The sequence below is a fragment of the Myotis davidii genome, unplaced genomic scaffold, assembly GCF_000327345.1.
Source record: "Myotis davidii unplaced genomic scaffold, ASM32734v1 scaffold500, whole genome shotgun sequence".
Taxonomy (NCBI): Eukaryota; Metazoa; Chordata; class Mammalia; order Chiroptera; family Vespertilionidae; genus Myotis; species Myotis davidii.
Window position 1 is genome coordinate 19,146 of NW_006293949.1, and position 20,868 is coordinate 40,013.

At 37.7% G+C, this 20,868-nt stretch overlaps 1 protein-coding gene across 3 annotated transcripts in view; it reads right to left on the minus strand.

Moving 5' to 3' along the window:
• Positions 1 to 7,028: 7,028 nt before the first annotated feature.
• The window catches only part of MCTS1 (malignant T-cell amplified sequence 1), a 64,587-nt gene continuing 50,747 nt past the window's right edge, over positions 7,029 to 20,868 (minus strand). Inside the window, exons 1-6 of one of the 3 annotated variants that reach the window (XM_006767807.2) lie at positions 18,998 to 19,337; positions 17,695 to 17,847; positions 17,079 to 17,176; positions 10,594 to 10,727; positions 8,622 to 8,689; positions 7,029 to 7,238 (exon numbers count right to left, since the gene is read on the minus strand). In XM_006767807.2, coding sequence (XP_006767870.1) covers positions 7,157 to 7,238; positions 8,622 to 8,689; positions 10,594 to 10,727; positions 17,079 to 17,176; positions 17,695 to 17,847; positions 18,998 to 19,008 — 546 coding nt within the window. In that variant the 5' untranslated portion in view covers positions 19,009 to 19,337 and the 3' untranslated portion in view covers positions 7,029 to 7,156. Of the gene's footprint in view, positions 7,239 to 8,621; positions 8,690 to 10,593; positions 10,728 to 17,078; positions 17,177 to 17,694; positions 17,848 to 18,391; positions 18,976 to 18,997; positions 19,338 to 20,868 lie in introns of those variants that run through there. The other 2 variants (XM_006767806.2, XM_015566559.1) reach the window with 2 other exon arrangements.

Consider the following 20,868-nt stretch of genomic DNA (forward strand, 5'->3'; position numbering starts at 1 on the left):
GTACAGAGAACCCTAAAGTTTCCACCAAAGATTATTAAACTGAAAAATGAATTCAGTAAAGTAGCAGGATACAAAATAAATACCCAGAAATCAGTTTCATTTTATACACCAATAATGACCAATCAGAAATGAAAACTAAGACATCAATCCCATTAACGATTGCTTCAAAAAGAATAAAATACCTAGGAATAATCCTCAATGTAATAAAAGGCCATATATGACAAACCCTCAGCCAACATCATACCCCTTGGGCAAAAACTACAAGTGTTTCCCTTTAAATCAGGAACAAGACAGGGATGTTGCTTTCACCACTCGTATTCTACATAGTACTGGAAGTCCTAGCCACAGCAATCAGACAAGAAGAAATAAAAGTCCTCCAAATTGGAAAGAAAGAAAACTCATTATTTGCAGATGACATAATACTGTGTACAGAGAACCCTAAAGTTTCCACCAAAGATTATTAAACTGAAAAATGAATTCAGTAAAGTAGCAGGATACAAAATAAATACCCAGAAATCAGTTTCATTTTATACACCAATAATGACCAATCAGAAATGAAAACTAAGACATCAATCCCATTAACGATTGCTTCAAAAAGAATAAAATACCTAGGAATAAATTTAACCAAAGATGTAAAAGACCTGTAGTCAAAAAATTATGACACTGAAGAAAGAAATTGAAAAAATACAAATAAGTGGAAGTATATACCATCTTTTTTTTTAATATATTTTATTCATTTTTCACAGAGAGGAAGGGAGAGAGACAGAGAGCCGGAAACATCGATGTGAGAGAAACACCGACCAGCTGCCCCCTGCACATCTCCCACTGGAGATGTGCCCGCAACCCAGGCACATGCCCCCGACCGGAATCGAACCCGGGACCTTCCAGTCCGCAGGCCGACGCTCTATCCACTGAGCCAAACCGGTCCCGGCAATATACCATCTTTATGAGCAGGAAGAATTAACATCATTAAAATGTCTATATTACCCAAAGCAATCTATAGATTCAATGCAATTCCTATCAAGAAACCAATGGCATATTTCAGAGAACTAGAACAAATATTCCAAAAATTTATATTGAACCACAAGAGACCCCAAATAGGCACAGGAATGTTGAAGGAAAAAAAATAATAGAGTTGACCCTAGCTGTTTTGGCTCAGTAGATAGAGTGTCGGCCTGCAGACCGAAGGGTCCCAGGTTCAATTTCGGTCAAGGGCACGAACCTAGGTTGCAGGCTTCTCTCTGGCTTGGGCCTTGGCCGGGGCTCGAGCAGGAGGCAACCAATCAATGTGTTTCTCTCACATCGATAGTTCTCTCAGTCTTTCCCTCTCTCTTCCACTCTCTCTCTCTTTCTCTTAAAAAAAAAAAAGTTAATGGAAAAATATCATCCTCAGGTGAGGAAATAACTAACTAACTAAATAAATAAATAAATAAATAAATGGAAGGAATCACACTACCTGATATAAAACTGTACAATAAGTCCATAGTCATCAAAATAACATAGTACTGACATAAAAACATACATATAGATCAATGGAGCAAAATAGAGAGCCCAGAAAGAAATCCATGCCTTTATAGTCAATTAATATTTGACAAAGGAGACAAAAACATACAATGGACTAAAGGTAGTCAGATTTGAAACCACAAAAATCCTAGTAGAGCCCTAGCTGGTTTGGCTCAGCGGATAGAGCGTCGGCCTGCGGACTCAAGGGTCCTAGGTTCGATTCTGGTCAAGGGCATGTACCTGGGTTGCAGGCACATCCCCAGTGGGGGGTGTGCAAGAAGCAGCTGAATCGATGTTTCTCTCTCATTGATGTTTCTAACTCACTATCCCTCTCCCTCTCCCTTCCTCTCTGTAAAAAAATCAATAAAATATATATTTTTTTAAAAATCCTAGTAAAAAACATAGGCAGTAAAATTTTGGACATTTCTCCTAGCAATATTTTTTCTAATATATTGCCTTGGGTGAGAGAAACAAAAGAAAAATTAAACAATGGGATTATATCAAACTAAAAACTGTTTTCACAGCAAAGGAAACCATCAAAAAAATTAAAAGACTGTCCTAACTGGTTTGGCTCAGTGGCTAGAGCATCTGCTTGTGGACTGAAGGGTCCCAGGTTCGATTCTGGTCAAGGGCATGCACCTTGGTTGCAGGCACATACCCAGTAGGGGGTGTGCAGGAGGCAGCTGGTTGATGTTTCTCATTGATGTTTCTAATTCTCTATACCTCTTCCTTCCTCTCTGTAAAAAATCAATAAAATATATATTTAAAAAAATTAAAAGACAATCTACTGAATGGTAGAACATATTCACCAATATTAACTCTGATAGGGGTTAATAACCAAAATTTATAAAGATCTTAATAAAAAACTCAATACTAAAAAAATCCAATTAAGAAATTAGCACAAAACCTAAATACTGTAGATACTTCTCCAAAGAGGACATAGATGACCAATAGACATATGAAAGATGCTCACCATCACTAATCATCAGAGGAAGGCAAATTAAAACCACAATGAGATATCACCTCACACCTGTCAGAATGGCTGTCATCAATAAATCAAAATATAACAAGTGCTGATGAGGATGTGGAGAAAATGGATTGCTAGTGCACTGTTGGTTGGAATGCAGATTGGTGCAGTCACTGTGGAAGCAGTATGGAGTTACCTCAAAAAATTAAAATTGGTGCTGACTTTATGACCCAGTGATTTCACTTCTGATAATTTATCCGAAGAAACGCAGAACACTAATTTGAAAGAATATATGTATCCATATGTTCATTGCAGCATATTTATAATAGCCAATATATGGAAGCAGCCCAACTGTCCATCAGTAGTTGAGTGAATAAAAAAGGTGTGATACATTTACAGAATGGAATACTGCTCGGTAGTAAAAAAAAGAAGAAGAAAGGGAACCTTACCCTTTACAACAGCATGGATGGACCTGGAGGGCATTATACTAAGTGAAATAAGTCAGAGAAAGACAAATCTGTGACTTCACTCACATGTGGAATCTAATGAACAAAATAAACTAACAAGCAAAATAGAAACAGAGTCATAGAGAGCAGGCTGATAGCTGTTGTGGGGGTGGCACTGGTTTGGGGCTGGGAGTGTGGAGGGATTGAGCAAAAAAAGAAATAAAAGAGAGAAAACTCATGGACAGGAACAAGTGTGGTGATTGCTTGGGGGAGGGACAAAGGAGGAGGTGGAGGAGGGCATAAGGGTGATAAATGGTGATAGATAGAGACTTGACTTGGGGGGGTGAACACACAATACAGTGTGCAGATGATGTGTTGTAGAATTGTGTACCTGAAACCTGTATAATTTCGTTAACCAGTGTCACCCCAATAAATTTAATATATAGGGGGAAAATTGGAACATTTTGAGTTTCCTGAAGAGCCTTGAAAGATATATTCTCAAAATTAAGGAACTTAAATTTTAAAAAAAAGTTAAAACATTTACATTTTGTTTGGGCATACATTCATTTCATATTCCCGTTAAAATTTTTATGAACAACAAAAAAGTAAAATATTTATTAAATACTGCTGCAAATTTAGTTATTTGTCATTCTTATATAGTTTTTTGAAATACTATGCTTAGAAATACTATATCCTAAGTAGCTGATTTGTATACAGAGAGGGAAGTGGCTGGATATCATTATTATTTGACAAATGCCATATGAACCTCTGTTTGGGGACTATCAAATACCTTGAACTGAAATGTTCATGATTACCCCCTGGGATAAATCCAGCTGCTTGTTTTGGATCCAGAACATTTTTTAAAAAGGAAAAGGAAAAAAGTAGCTGCCAACAGAAAACCACAAAACCAGTATAACAGTCTGCTAGAAAAGGGTTGATCAGGCCTTTGCATTACTGCAAAATGGGACAGTGGGAATGCAGAACTGTCCAAACTCCAAGACATCTAGATTTTTTAAACCTTCTTACACTGGATACAATAGAAAGAATATTCTTATATTTGGTTCATGTGTAATTTGCAAATTTTGATGGCTGAAATTGGAAAAGCTTTAGTAACTTCCTACTGGCCTGTCACCATTGGGCAGATTTTTTTCAAATTTAAATTTACTCACTAAACTGGAAGATCCTTAAGGGTAAGGGCCGCTTGTGTATTATTCAACTTTATGCCACATCACCTAGAACCTAGGAGATATTCAAAATGTCCTTGAGCTGAACTGACCTTGCCTGAGTAAATGTGTCAGATATACATAAGTGTAGGCTAACTTGACAGAAAATTAATTTTGAAACTTAAATTGCCTAAGAGAAAACAGAATCTTCCTGTATTTCTACTCTCAGGAATGTGGGTAAACTAGGTTCCCTTTAAGCATAGTGCCTAAAGAGGCTGACATGTGTTAGTTTAACCTCTTTGATTTGGGTTCCCTGCATGATCTAATGTTTAGAAAGTGATAAGGCTCCCCTGATTAACACCAATGACCTGAGGCCTCAGACCCAGAGGAAGCAGGAAACAATACATATTTAGTCCACATCACCAAGGCAACACAGTCAATGTACCTCAGCATAGTAGAAAAACAAGCACAGATGCTGATGTTGAATATTTAAAAAGTATTCCCTACCCCCACCATAACAGTGGTTAGAAAAAAAGGATAACTTATTTCAGAAACCAAGACATTACAAGGTTTTAATTTCTGTACTATGTGTGCTTTGTTTTTCATTACTAATACTCCATAGGCAATCATGGTCAATTAACATTACCTTAGCACCAAAAGTAAAGGTTTCAAGTTGAGTATTTGTTTTGTTTTTACTGCTTTTCAAAGAAGGAAAAAAGTATGCTTACTCTTCCACTTCAAAGTTTAGTTTTGACACTGACTCAGATATTCTCTTTTTAAGACTACTATAAGGAGCTATATAGGCCTCAAATAGGGTCCCTCCTTCCCCAGATGGGCAGGTATCTGAATTTGAAATTGGTAAGTCATCATAAAATGAAACATCTTTTAAAGAAACCTACTCTGAAAGATCATTCATAAATGTGGTACTAATGACATCATTTACATTTTTATCCATCAGGAATAAACAATAAAATATAATAATATGGTATGCTGTAGAATATAACTGTTATAACAAAGGAAAATATTCTATGTATAACTTAAAAAGGATACAGGAAGTAAAATATCAGGGTGTCTATACAGGCTCGGAAACAAATATGGCAGACATAAGCCTTCTAATTAATGATGAAGCAGGAAAACCTTTCTAAGCCTTGCCCCAGCCCAGATGAAATATTCCCCCAAATTATTAACCTTCCTTTGCTCTTAGCCATGTTCACCAAGAAACTTCCAGTTTACTAATTGTTTACCCTAAGCAAACTTACCACTCTAAATACATCTACACTCTAACATAGGAATCTCAAAGTCCTACCAGTTTCATTAGTGGGAAATCATTTCTCAATCTGAGGGTCAGACCTTGGATCTATTACCTTCACCTATGTTATATTTTGAGAGGCTCAGCTGTAACAGCCAGCCAAATGGTCTCTCTCTTTTTCTGTCCCTCACCTTTCTCACCAATTTATAACTGTAACACAGGCCACCACAAGCTTGTAAATGTCTGTATCCATATGAAAAGTAAAACCACATCACATACTTGTAAACAACCAAATAAAGATGGCTGAGACACTAGAATAACAGCAAGGTTATTAGGAAGAAAGGCCTATCATCACTATATAAGTTCATAACAGCTCATGTAACTCCCAAAACTGCTTACTGATCTTACTGAAGTAGGTCCACTTATGATAGAAGATGCACATTGTTTGAGGAATACAGTGGAGACCCAAATCTGAAGTTCTGGCACCTATATAGTTTCAAGAGAGGACACTAAGTAAATGGAACCTGAATCTACTCTTATCTGTTTACAGGCTAGACAGGGGGCATAAAAACAAGTTAAATTACTTTACAGCAATATAATCATCAAAAATCCAGAATGTGGGAAGAAACTCTGTAAGACAAAACAACTAAATTTCTTAAATAAAGAGGAAAAGAAAGAGGGGGAACTTACAGATTAAAAGAGATTTCAATAAATAACAACCAAATGCAATAAATGGACCTTGTCTGGTTTCTGTTTCAAGCAAACCAACAGTTTAAAAAAATTTAAAAAGAGGCAATCAAGTCAATTTGTCACATATTTGGACACTGTCCAGATATTTGATTAAGAAACAGTTACATTTTTTAGGTGTAACAACTACATTGTGGTTATGTTTGTGTTTTTTTAAAAGAAAACCACTATCTTTTAAAAGATCCATACTAGCCGAGACTGGTTTGGCTCAGTGGATAAAGCGTCGGCCTGTGGACTGAAAGGTCCCGGGTTTGATTCCGGTCAAGGGCATGTACCTGGGTTGCGCGCACTTCCCCAGTGGGGGATGTGCAGGAGGCAGCTGATCGATGTTTCTCTCTCATCGATGTTTCTAACTCTCTATTTCTATCTCTCTCCTTTCCTCTCTGTAAAAAATCAATAAAATATATTTAAAAAAAAAAAAGAAAAGATCCATACTAAAGTAATTATGGATAAAATTATATATCTGAGATTTGCTTCAAAATAATCAGGGACTGGGGCAGGAAGGAATAAGTGAGATATAGATGAAATAAAACTGATTATGAATTGAAGCTAGGTGATGGATATAGAAAAGGTCCATTATACTATTCTCCCCATACTTTTGTATATGTATGGAATTTCCCATCATGAAAAGTTTAAAAACAACAATGAACAAACAACACACAAAAAGAGAAGGGGCACTTCTAGGTGTCCTGGGATAATGGGATAAAATTCCCAATTAGTTTCCAGCCTCATGAAGTTGGCAGATTCTCGGGGGGGGGGGGGTGGTCAACCGTATACTGGCAAGTTCATTTATCAAGTCCTGCCCTTCATCTTACAGTACATCATTAGCCTAAGAAAGGACATGAAGTTGTCTGAGTTTGGTTACTTACCAGATACCTTTTAATGTCCAAGTTTGTTCCTACCCAATTTTAACTGGAGTTTAAGAAAAACTAAAATAATTTTTGAAGCTAACAGAATTTTAGCATCTTTTGAATTTATTCAGCACAACTACAGAGGTATTGTCTTCATGCTGTCACACATAGACACAAACACAGATACAGCACAATATCCATATTTAGCCTAAGTGCATTCCTTCTGAGGCTCATTTATATGTCTTCATATGCCACAGCCCATCATTTAAATAATGGATATTTTCAATGCCAATTCCTTTGTTGACTTTCTCACTGTAGAAGGAAAAAAGCACATAAACATATCGTTGTGCATTTTTGTAGGCTTAGTCATGGTAAATATAATTCAAAGTGCATTGCTATTTTGCAATTATTGAGTTACATGTAGGGAATTTATTTATATTACACTCACATTACTGTCTACATTAAACTACATTACTCTGGGGCAATTCATGTCTTACAGTGATTCTAGTGACCTATTGGGTGTATAGAAACAGAGTAATAATGTGTCAACATATCAGGAGAAAATCAAAGTGTTACAAATTTTTTTAACATTATAGAATAGCATAATTTTAATCACATTGATTAGGCAAACTAAAAGGAGATATATAATTCAGTTGGTATGAACTATGGGAATATTCACACAATACTAATTAAGTTTAAAAAGTTGTAGATGTTCTGGAATATAGTTTAGAAATATGCATTAAAAATCCTAAACAATGCTAGTACTATGAACCAGAAATTTCAGATTTATGGATTTAAAGTAAGGCAGTAATAAGAAGAAATATGCAAAGATATTGAAAAGTTAATAGCATTAATTACACACAATACATATAGTTATATATTTAGTGCCCAGTAAGTTAATGAGGTTAATATTAATGGAAACAAAATAGGGAATCAAGACATGACTGCAGTCTCCCATTCAGAATGGAGATTTACATCTTTTTTTTACAACTAACCCTGAAATGAAATTAATAGCAATAATGTATTCTTCAATTGAGTTGCAAAGTTCTTAAATATCTACATTTTGACAATATATATTTAATATTTCCTTACTATTCTATACCACTAGGTCAAAATATAAGACAAATACTGTGTGGTAACAAACTATGTCACTGTTTTAAAAATTTGTAGCAAGCCCTAACTGGTTAGGCTCAATGATAGAGCATCAGCCTGCGGACTGAAGGGTCCCCGGTTCGATTCTGGTCAAGGGCATGTACCTTGATTGCGGGAGGTGTGCAGGAGGCAGCTGATCGATGTTTCTCTCTCATCATTTCTAACTCTCTATCCCTTTCCCTTCCTCTCTGTAAAAAATCAATAAAATATATTTTAAAAAATTTGTAGCAAAACATCTTTCCTTCCACCTAATTTAAATCATACTAAATAAAAAATTCCTAAAATGCCACATACATACATACATACATACATACATACATACAAAAGTTACATTGGCACACGGGTTCTTTTCAGAGTGCTTAAAAAAGAATGCAATCCCAGAGACAAAATATGTTTCACTGGCTTTCTAAGTGTTAGGAAAAATCAGAAATGAGGCTTCTTAAGATGTGGTATGAATGAGAGCAAATTTCCCCTGTCATTCTGATGCTTTTGAGATAGGTTACCCATATCTCAAAAGCTAAGGAGGCCTAACATGAGACTTACATATCTTCTGCAGACATCTTCATGACCCCAACACACAGAGCATGCTGTTTTCCTTCTGCCATGATGGCCTGGAAACACACAGCTAAGAAATATTTTTCAAAATGCCTTGGAGAGGTAGTGTCAAATAATGATCACATTACTAGTTAAGCCACATTGAACCATCTCATATCCTTGCCTACACCAATAACTCCTTCAGGGCAGGGACCTATCAGAGTCTCTGTGCACACTGTGAATAAATACTCAATAAATGCTATATTAATGAATCTAATAATTATTCTTGGTTTTTAAGTCAGATGTTAATACTATAACCTAAAGCCAACAAAACCAGAATAAGTGATGCAAAAAAAGGAATTTTTGAACCTAAATATTAAAAACTGTGAAATAAATAAATATCAATTGTTCTAATGTTTTAACCATTGAATGGTGGTTTTACGTAAAGGACACAGTAAAACAATAATTATATATCTAGTCTATCTTTAAGAGTCCAATGTAAGCAAGTGTCAACCTAGAACAAACAGAGCATTTTTGGTTATCATTTGAAGCATCTATGTTAAACACTGCAGTACATATTTTTAAAAGTAATGGTTCAAGGATACACAGTACCCTTTGTACTAGCTTTGCAACTTTCTAAAAGCCTACAATTATTTCAAAATAAAAAATTATTTTAAAAATAAAGTCTAAGTATTAGGAAAATTTCCCATTTAAAGGAACTCCAGGCCCCAGCCTGTTTTTCTCAGTGATTAGAGTGTTGGCCGGAGGACTGAAGGGTTCAGGGATGGATTTTCCCAGTCAAACCTCGGTTGCAGGCTAGACCCTGGCCCTGGTTGGGGCACCTGCAAGAGGCAACCAATCCATGTGTCTTTCTCATATCAATGTTTCTCTGTCTCTCCCCCTCCCTTCCACTCTCTCTAAAAATCAATGGGAAATAATATCCTTTGGTGAAGATTAACAACAAAAAAAGGAACTCCACAACTCTAAACTTGCAACACTTAGAAAAATCATAAACATAAAAAGGTAACCTATTTTTACAGAATACTTTTCTCCATCGATTTTTAATCAATTCATTCAATGTTCCACAAATATTTAAGCACCTATTATGTGACCAGTATCTATGTCAATACAAACTATTCCTAAGATATAAACATACAACTTATACTACCCCTTAGATATAACTTCCACAACAGAGGACAGCCTCCTTTTGAATACAAGACACATTCTTAAACCCATTCCAATAGCCTTTCCACTCCACAGTGATTCCCCATTCCCACCATGTATGGTTCCTTCTCTCAACTTGAGGCAAATGGCCACTTTATCTATGACAAAGTTGGCAAAAACCTATTTAATTTAGAATATAGCTGACACAGCACCATATACCTGAATGGAAATAATGCAGAATTACTCAGCTCTGAGTTGAATAGATCTTTAAGGATTATCTAGGACTTGAACATTAATTTCTCTTTTAGAAATCATATTCTGAGGCCCAAACAACCAATTTAAAATGAACTTTAAAAGTTGGGAATTGCCAGCATTTTCCACTACTCACTTTACCTACTTTTAGCACTCTACCTGTTACCTATGTTCTTTTCCCTTTGAGTCCTTTCATTCCAATGTCAAACATAAAAGTAGCAAACTGATGTCCAAAGAAGTGGTCCAATCATATCAGATATATCCTCTCCATTAATAACCAAGAGTTTTATACTGTGTCCTGAATCTGATAACATTTGGGCCCTAACTAGGCTGAAATGCAGCTGGGACTCTTTTATTACCGGTTCTCTTTTAATTTCTAAATTGGGTCACAATTTAATCTCAAGAAATAATGTTACTTCCCACATTTTCAAATGTAACCAGAAAGGCATGAGGTAATAGTAACAGTCACCTCCAAAAAAGTACATCTACTGTTCCTTTGGATGATAGATCTTTCAGTAATGACATAAATATATGTTTTTCAACAGTTAGAGCCTGAGAAGGATACAACAATCGTATCTACTGCAGCAGGGTAAAGTTTAGCTCCAGGAGAAGTTAAGCCTGGACACATGATATTTGCTCCACTGAGTACAAATTTGATGGCTCCTTTATCAACCTGCTGGTGTGGCAAGATAAAGGGATCTAGAAGAAAATAAATACATTACATAAATTAATAAGAGTAATGACTCATCAGAAAAAAAAGGCAAAGGACATAGACAAATATTTCCCAAAATTACAGTACTCTGACAGATGCAAAATAAAACTGAAATACCATCCTTCACTTAGCAAATTAGCAAGTACTCTTACCAATATTTATTAAATCTTTATTGTTGAAAGTATTACATATGTCCCCCTTTTTTCCTCTTTAACTCTTTCAGCCCACCCCCACCCCGACCCCAGGCCTTCATCACCCTATTGTCTGTATCCATGGGTTATGCATATATGCATACAAGTTCATTGGTTGATCTCTTCCCACCCACCCACTCTTCCCTCAAGAATGGACCTGGAGAGCATTATGCTAAGTGAAATAAGCCAGTCAGAGAAAGATAAATATCACATGATCTCACTCATATTTGGAATCTAATGAATAACATAAACTAATGAACAAAAATAGATTCAGAGAAATTAGTAAATATTTTTAAGAAAAGTAATTTCCAGTACTAGCAAGAGTGTAGGAAAACTGGCATTCCCATATACTGCTAGAAGGCTTATAAATTACTACAACCTTTCCTTAGAACTACTTGGCAACATGTATCAACGGCCTTAAAAAGGTTCAAAATCTCTTGACTTGGTAATTCGACTTCTAAGATTTTATTCTAAGAAAAAATGAGATGTACAATATACTTAGAAAGATATTCATTGCCACACTAATATTTATAATAGAAATAAACTGGAATCAACTTAAATGTCCAAAAATAAAGTAAGCAATATATGACTTAAGATGTATCTACAACATCTATATAATAGAGCCATGTTCTTGAAGAATACATAACACCCTGGGAAGTGTTCATAATATAATGTTAAAACGGAAAAGCAGAATGAAAAATTACCAAAAATATCAGTGGTTGCTAGGGGAGAGGCAGAAGAGAGGGATGAATAGGTGAAGCACAGAGGATGTTTAGGGAAGTGAAACTATTCTATATGATACTTTAACAGTGACCATTATTCATTTGGCAAAACCCACAGAATGTACAAGACAAAAAATGAACCCTGATGTAAACTATGGATTTTGGTTATCAATAATGTATCAATATTGGTTCATCAATTGTAAAAACTGTATCACATCAATGCAACATATTAATAATAAGAGAAGGGTGGGTACTCTCTGCTTTCTGCTTAGTTTTCCTGTAAACCTAAAACTGTTTTAAAAAATAAGTCTATTAATTTAAAAAAAAACTATATAACAGAGAGCCCAACTTAAAATGGAAAAATATACACATTTACACATACATACAAACACACACACCATACAGGAAATAACTGATGGAAGTATACCGCTATGTTAACAATGATTATCTCTAGGTCACGGGAATACAGGTAATTTTATTTCTATATTTTCCTGATATCTAGGATGAACACATATTCATTTTGTAGTCTTAAAAAATATTTTTGTGTGTGTATCTACAAATAATTCATAACCTAACAATGAAAGGGTCCCTGGAGGATTTTAAACAATGCTTGGGGGGAAACTTCTTAGGCCTCTCAGGGCTCTCTAGGAATAACAACAACAATAATTGGTAAGATTTATTCACTTTAATGTTTTACCAGTACCCATCACACTTATCAGATAATAACACTACAAATTAATTTAAACATGACTCCAAATTAATTTAAACAACTTACTGATAAAAAGGAACATGAATGGCCCTGGCTGGCGTGGCTCACTGGTTAAAGCGTTGGCCTGCGTGCCAGGCCTAAGCAATGAAAGGTCTTGGGTTCAATTCCAGTCAAGGGCACATACCTCGGTTGCAGGTTCGAGTCCCTGGCCCCCAGGTCGGGCGCATGAGGGAGGCAACCAGTTGATGTGTCGCTCTCACATCGATGTTTCTCTCTCTACCTCTCTCCCCCTTTCCAATCTGTGAAAATCAATGGAAAATACATTCTCATGTGAGGATTTAAAATTAAAAAAACACAGCCCAGCCGGCATGGCTCAGTGCTTGAGCGTTGACCTAAGAACCAGGAGGTTATGGTTTGATTCCGGATCGGAGCACATGCCTGGGTTGTGGGCTCAATTGACAGTGTGGGGTGTGCAGGAGGCAGCCGATCAAGGTTCTCTCTCATTGATGTTTCTATCTCTCTCTCCCTCTCCCTTCCCCTCTGAAAATAAATAAAAAATATATTTTAAAAAATAATGCCTAGCTCCTAAGGCTTAAAAGAAAAGGAATGTGAATGAATATATTTATTATTCATAAGCCATAATTTGTTTTCCAGATCTCCATCCTCATTAACAGCTGGACAGCTACCCTTTAATGATGATGATGATGATGATGATGATGATGATGATGATAATTAGTGCTAGTGCACACTGTATAAACAATTACTAAATCATTATAATGGTTACCATTTATGAGCACTTACTACATTTTAGATGCTGTGTTACCTACATTACATATACTATCTCATTTAATCCTCACAACCTATAATATATGTCCATATTAAAAACCACTGTGTCCTCCCTAACCGGTTTGGCTCAATGGATAGAGCATCAGCCTGCAGACTGAAGGATCCCAGGTTTAATTCCGGTAAAGGGCATGTACCTTGGTTGCGGGCACATCCCCAGTAGGGGGTGTGCAGGAGACAGCTGATTGATGTTTCTCTCTCATTGATGTTTCTAACTCTCTATCCCTCTCCCTTCCTCTCTATAAAATATCAGTAAAATATATATTTTTTTAAAAAAAAACACTGTGTCCACTATCTACAATAAAGAGAAACATGAAAATTAGCCATCCCTCAGCCCTCACCCAGGCTGGCCAGGTACCACAGCAGGGACCCCCACCCTGAAGTGGGTGTGGCCAGCCTGAAAACGGCCCTCTCCCCCTCCTGACTCCTCAGGAATGCTAAGGATATCCGACTACAGCTTAGGCCTGCTCCCCGCTAGCAAGTGGCCATCCCCTGAGGGTCCCCGGGCTGCAAGAGGGATGTGTGACTGACAGCTTAGGCCCAATTCCCCAGGGAGTGGGCTTAAACCAGCAGGTGGTCATCCCCTGAGGGGTTCCAGACTGGGAGAAGGCACATGCTGGGCTACCCCGCCCCCAGTGAGGACCCCCGCCCTGATCCAGGACCCTCTTCAGGGCAGATCAGCTGGCCCCCACCTGTGCGCCAAGCCTCTATCTATACTAATAAAAGGGCAATATGCTAATTAGACTGGGAGACCTTCCAGGAGACCTTCTGGACAAAGCCATGGTGGTGGGGCTGAGGAAGAGGCAGTTAGGGGCCAAGAGGGGAGGGCAGTTGTGGGTGATCAGGCAAGCCGGGGGGGTGGCAGTTGGAGGTTAGCAGGCCAGTGGGGGGCGGGGGGAGGCACTTGGGGGCGAGCAAGACGGCAGGCAGAGTGGTTATTGGCAATCAGGCAGGCAGGCGAGTGGTTAGGAGCCAGCAGTCCCAGATTGCGAGAGGGATGTCCAACTGGGATCGGGCCTAAACTGGCAGTTGGACATCCTTCCAGGGGTCCCAGATTGGAGAGGGTGCAGGCCGGGCTGAGGGCCCACCACCAACTCCCCCCCCCTCCCCCGTGCCCCCATGCACGAGTTTTGTGCACCAGGCCACTAGTTAAAAAATAAAGAAACAAGATTTAGATAGGTTGAGTGACCTGACAAAAGAAATCCACTGGAAATTGAACCCAGGTCTCCCTAACTCCAAGTTCATGCTTTTAACCACCATAGTATCCTGCTTCTTGCACAAAAATAACTTTAAGATGCTCTAAAAGGTTGGCTCCCAGAAAAATACTACTAAATAGGAACATCTTTTTCTCTAGCTTATTAGGACTTTTCCTCAACATATGGAAAAACTGGAAGAATAGTAGAATGAACACCTGGACACTATCCACTTAGATTGAACAATTGGTGCTCTCCCTCCAGGAAGCATGCCCATGCCATTCCATTCCCCCTCTACTCGCCTCACAGGCACATATCTCCTAGCCTCTACGGGACCCCATAAGACTTGCAACCAGGGGAGCAATGGGCAGCGGCAGCTCATCCCAGACTAACCCCCTGAACCTGTCTCCAAGGACCTCTTTTCTCTGACTTCCTAGTGAGCCAAAGCAGCCCAGCCTCGGCTCTCCTGCTGCTGCTTCTATGCCAGTGGTTCTCAACCTTCCTAATGCCGCGACCCTTTAATACAGTTCCTCATGTTGTGATAACCCCCAATTTCATTGTTACAAATTGAACATAATTAAAGCATAGTGATTACTCATAAAAACAATATGTACTTATATATGTGTTTTCTGATGGTCTTAGCAACCCCTGTGAAAGGGTCGTTTGACCGCCAAAGGGGTCGCGAACCATTTTGCTGCTGTGGTCAATAAATTATTGTTTGCTTATCTAAAAGAAAAAAATTCAACAATTGTTCATTAACAAATGTTTGCTATATTTGCTTTATCTCTTTATGTTTAAACCAGCAGTGGGCAAACTACGGCCCGCGGACCGGATCCGCCCGTTTGAAATGAATAAAACTATTGAAAAAAAAGACCATACCCTTGTATGTAATGAAGTTTACTTTGAATTTATATTAGTTCACACAAACACTCCATCCATGCTTTTGTTCCGGCCCTCCGGTCCAGTTTAAGAACCCATTGTGGCCCTCGAGTCAAAAAGTTTGCCCACCCCTGGTTTAAGCAGACATCATATTTTTCCTGTATTTTAAACTTTAGACATAATGCTTCACCAAAATGAGCACACACCACCTAAGAATAAAGTCATTCTCCTACATAACCACAACACTATTATCACACCTGAAAATTTAACAACAGTTCTGCAATATCATCTTATAAACAAACCATATGCAAATTTCTCCCAATAGTCCCAAGAAAGTCTTTTATATCTTTTTTTGGAGGAGAAGGAGGGCTTGAATTTAGTTTGTTTTTCAAACCAATCTAGATTCATGTACTATATTTGATTATTTTGTTTCTATTCTCTTTTAGTTGAGTAGGAATTAATGTCATTAAAATGTCTTAATGTCACCAAAATATTTTTATTTTAAGCTTTTCCGCATTGCATCAGGACTCAATTTCTGTCCATTATAGGTTTTTAACTTGATGAAATCAATACTTAATCAAATAATTGTAAATATCCCTTTATAAATATTAAAATGCTTCATCTATAACCAATGAATGCATGGATGGGTGGAACAAATTGATGTTTTTCTTTCTCTCTCCCTTGCTCCTTCCCCCGCATCCCTCCATCTCTCTCTCCCTCTCTTTCAAATTAATAGCCTGGCCAGTGTTGCTCAGTGGTTGAGCATGGACCCATGGACCAAGAGGTCTCGGGTTCGATTCCTAGTCAGGGCACATGCCCGGGTTGTGGGTTTGATCCCCAGCAGGGGGCCATGCAGGAGGCAACTGATAGATGTTTCTTTCTCATCCATGTTTCTATCTCTCTATCTCTCTTTCTTCCTCTCTCTCTAAAAAAATCAATAAAAACATATTTTTTAAAAAGTTAAAAATAAATAAAAAAAATTTAAAAATAAATTAAATTAAATTAAATGCTTCACCTTTTTAAAAACTTGCCTAACAGCTTTACTGCTCTGGACCTCTGCTTCACTAAGTAATGAGAAATTTATCTCCTCTTACCAAAAATCAAATTCATTAATTAAGTCACAAATACCACCTACAGACCTCTCCAGTCACTCCCTTCCTTTCTGCCTCTTGGCTAGGAGGCCAGATATGCATACTGGTTTGAAGAGCAGAAGTTTTACTTCACATTTAAAACTTCTTGGGCACTGGGATTGTATCTTCCTCTGGATATTTTTGTAATATACTCAGTCTAATATGCAAAAGTGGGTAGGTTATAAACATTATTTTGTTTAATAACACCTGAACTTGGCACTCAACTAACAATAACTGACTTCAACAATTAGACAATGCTTTCCCTTATAGAGAATTATCTCTATGAGGCAAATTTAAGTATAAATTTAAAAGAAAATGCTCGGAGTACTTATCACAGTTTGTGAATATATACTTGTGTAATTATGTAATTGTTGTCTATTCTCCCAACTAGACTGTTAGTTTCATAGGGACAGGGACCAAGTCTGGCACACAGTAAGTTCAATAAATATTTGTTGAATGAATGAATGAATGAATGAATATTCGTTCTTGGTCTTTCTGGAATGCATAATGAGAGAATCTGCATTTTTCAGATTTACCACAAGATGGGAATTCATTTTACTTTTATATTCCATATTACCTAGTACTAATAAATAAGTTAACACCAGAAGTCACTTTCAGCTCCTTTTGTGTCTTTCAATATCCCCCAATAAGTCTTTTCTAATAAGACTTACATTTGTGAAGTAATCTTAGGGTTGGATAAAAAGGTCCTTCTCTTTGTCTAAAAAATAGTAACTCTCCATTTACTGTAAGGATTTCTATATGTTCATGGCTGTAAGACAAATGTCACAAAGTACAAGTTAGATATTTTCTTTCTAAAATTAATATGCCAAATAGCCTTTAAATAATGTATAATATGAAACATGTATATACAGAGATACAATAAGCTTTTCAAATTTTTTTCAATAAAGATCCAGGCCAAAAGAATTGTTTATCTCTTTTACCTAGCATGCCAGCCCAGTGTAGAGAAAAAAATATGAGCTTCTACACTCAATTTTATTTCACATATTGTAAATTTCATTGTTAGGTAATTCAATAAAACAAATCTCTAAAGTACAAATGAAATAAATTAAATTCAACTCTAAACATTTAACTGATAAAACAATCAGTACATATTTTCATATAGAAAAACAACTGAAAATATAAATATTGCTTAGAGTATATTTATCTACTCTCATAATCTATCAATAATTAATGTGAAAATAATTCCATTTATTATGGGTGCAATCTAATCATACAATATTCAACTACTTAGGCCTGAGCTTTACATAGAGAAAAATAAAGACTTACCATCGCACTATTTTGACAGGATCTTTCTTAGGCATGATTTGATTAAGCCATGGTTCAATACCTGGAAATTGCTCTATCAATTGGTTCTTAATGCCCTTTATAACTGAGGTTTTCAACTGGATGCAATTGGACACATTTTCTTTTTCATCAAATCTTCCAAATGATTTTTGAAAGAAAAAAAGAAAAAGTAAACATATCAGAACAGCTACTAGTAAAGGTAGTGTTTTAATTAGTCATATATTCCCAAGCAAGTATTTAGATGCCTAAAATAATAATGAAATAAGTTGATTTTAAAAATACTATTTACCTTTTATTCTGTCCAGCACAACCAACGTCTTATTACAATATTAAAATAAGCTGTCATACATACACAATTAGCTGGGGAGGGGGGGGATATGAGGCATATTTCACATTATAACCTGTAATCAGCTACACAAATGCCTGTTTTAGAAAATCTTACTGGTCTCTACCCAGGAAGAAACACAGATTTCCACCTATAACAAAGGGGGGGGGGCAAACCAAAACAAAAGAGCCCTCAAGCATTGAGATACGGAAGCCCAACGCAAGTATAACAGAAAATCGGTCCCTGCTAAACTATGTAATCTACTGAGATTTTTTAAAAAATTCATGATGATAATGATGATGATTTCTAAGATCCCTGTTTATTTTTGCTCAAAATGTCATGAACAAAACCCACCTTCCTTGGCCCATGTTTCCCCTTGGCTTTTTGCGTCTACCGAAAAGATAGGTTCCCAAGGAATTGTCTTCCTTACACTGAATAGCCTATGGAGCAATCACGCTCTTTTCAAGACAAGGTTAATCTGGCAGCTAAACAATAGGCATGACAGCCCGCTTGCTTCCTGTCACCCAGACTCCTTCACTCCCATGACCCAGGAAGTCAAGCCTTCCCTTATTCAGTTCATAACTAATAAACAGACGGCGGTGAATGCATGGCTCTCCTATTAGCTAAAGAGGATATACCCTTAAATCACAGTGCAAGGATGTGACTGGAAGAACCTGGAAATGGAAATAGTATTGGGAGAGGGAGCAAAAGAGAAAGAGGGGCGGTAAGGGTAAAGAAAATAAAGGTGGGAGGACCGAAACCCGACTGAGGATTAGGGATGGAAAGCTTAAAGAAGTGTTGTAAGTTGCGAGTGAGAGCATAGTACTATAGAAAACCTTAGGGGGTAAGGATGGCAGGGGCGGGGGAGAGAGAAAGAGGATCTTTGCTCTCGCCCTCTTCCCCACCTCCCACCCCCACCACCTTTGTGAGCAGCGGACGGAGGCCACACCATGTCCTTACTTCTTGAACATGATCCAAGGTGAAGGGGGCGACGATGGGGAAGGGCCCGGAATGGGGGGAAAATTGAATTAGCTGGATCGGCAGATCCCTTACAGGAGGAAGGCCGGCACTGACAGGCGGAGCTGTATTCGTTCTCCGGAAAGGGAGACAGCCAGCAGCACTTTCCGGTTCTCAGCGAAATTTGACTACTTCCGCTCCTCTGAACACCTCGCCCACTTTTGCCGGCCCTTTTTGGGCAACCGATTGCTATCCAGAGCGGGTAGCTGAAAGGGCGGGACTTGAGAAGGAAGGAAAAGTAGAGAAATCATTCTAGTAGATGGAAGAGAAGAATGAAGGGGGCGGGAAGCTCAATCAAAGCAGCACTTACAGCACTTGCGTCCTTACGGGTTCCTCAAAGGATCAAAATTCTTCCGTGTCACCCTAACCGGTTTGGCTCAGTGGATAGAGCGTTGGCCTGCGGACTGAAGGGGTCCCAGATTCGATTCCCGTCAAGGGCATGTACCTTGGTTGCGGGCACATCCCCCGTAGGGGGTGTGCAGGAGGCAGCTGATGGATGTTTCTCACTCATCGATGTTTCTGACGCTCTATCCCTCTCCCTTCTTCTCTGTAAAAAATCAATAAAAATATAATAATAAAAAAAGAATCCAGGGCACAAAGTATCTCTCAATAAACTAAAAAGTCATTCTATGCATGCTTCAAGTTAAAAAAAAAATCTTCCGTGTCAGCGCAACCTACTGTTAACCTAAACAATTTTTTTAATATATATTTTATTGATTTTTTTTACAGAGAGGAAGGGAGAGGGATAAAGAGTTAGAAACATCAATGAGCTAGAAACATCGATCAGCTGCCTCCTGCACGCCCCCTACTGGGAATGTGCCCACAGCCAAGGTACATGCCCTTAACCGGAATAGAACCTGGGACCCTTGAGTCCTCAGGCCGACGCTCTATCCACTGAGCCAAACCGGTTAGGGAAACCTAAACAATTTTTTACTAGGAAGGATTTTTGTTCCCTAAGACAACCGAATGGATTGGTGCTCACCGAAGAGCATAAATTTAGGCTAGCTTTATAGTCTCCTGTAGATGTATTCGTGGGCTTGCCAAGTTTAGCAAATAAAAATACAGGACACCAGTTAAATTTTAAATTTACATAAACAATGTATATTGTTTAAAGAATAAAATATACCTCATGTAATATTTGGGCATACTTAAGCTAAAAAATTTGTTATCTGAATTTAATTTGGCATCCCCTATTTTAATCTGGCAACCATTCTCACTGGCCAAAATGAAGTGTCCCCATAGAATTATTCAGAAGGTTGCCATCCCCTGCCTCACCCCTATACAATGAGGTGAGCTATAAATCAAGAAAGGCAATTTACTTGAGTGATAAAATGGCCTGTAGGCAAGCAATAGAAGATTAATCTGATGAAAGAGATAACAACTAAAGAAACACATTTTACTTATGTAATTTTAAAAAGTAGAGTGAATCAAAGGTTTTGATCAGCAAAGAAAGCATAGAAAAATACAAAATCTAAATAGGCACTAGCTCCAGGCATTGGGGTAAATGTACCCTGACCTGTAAAGCAAATACACCAGTCCCTCCAGGAAGTATATACTCAAGTTTTTTTAAAAAGGGAGTTAGTTGCACAATTCAAATACATATGATTACTCCAAGCATCCATCTTTACTCCCTTTTTTTAAAAAAAATTAAATCTTTATTCTTCAGATTATTACATTTGTTCCTCTTTTTCCCACCATAACTCCCCTCCTTCAGTTCCCACCCCACCCTCTGCCCTCACTCCCCACCCACTGTCCTCATCCATAGGTGCACGATTTTTGTCCAGTCTCTTCTCGCATCCCCCACACCCCTTTCC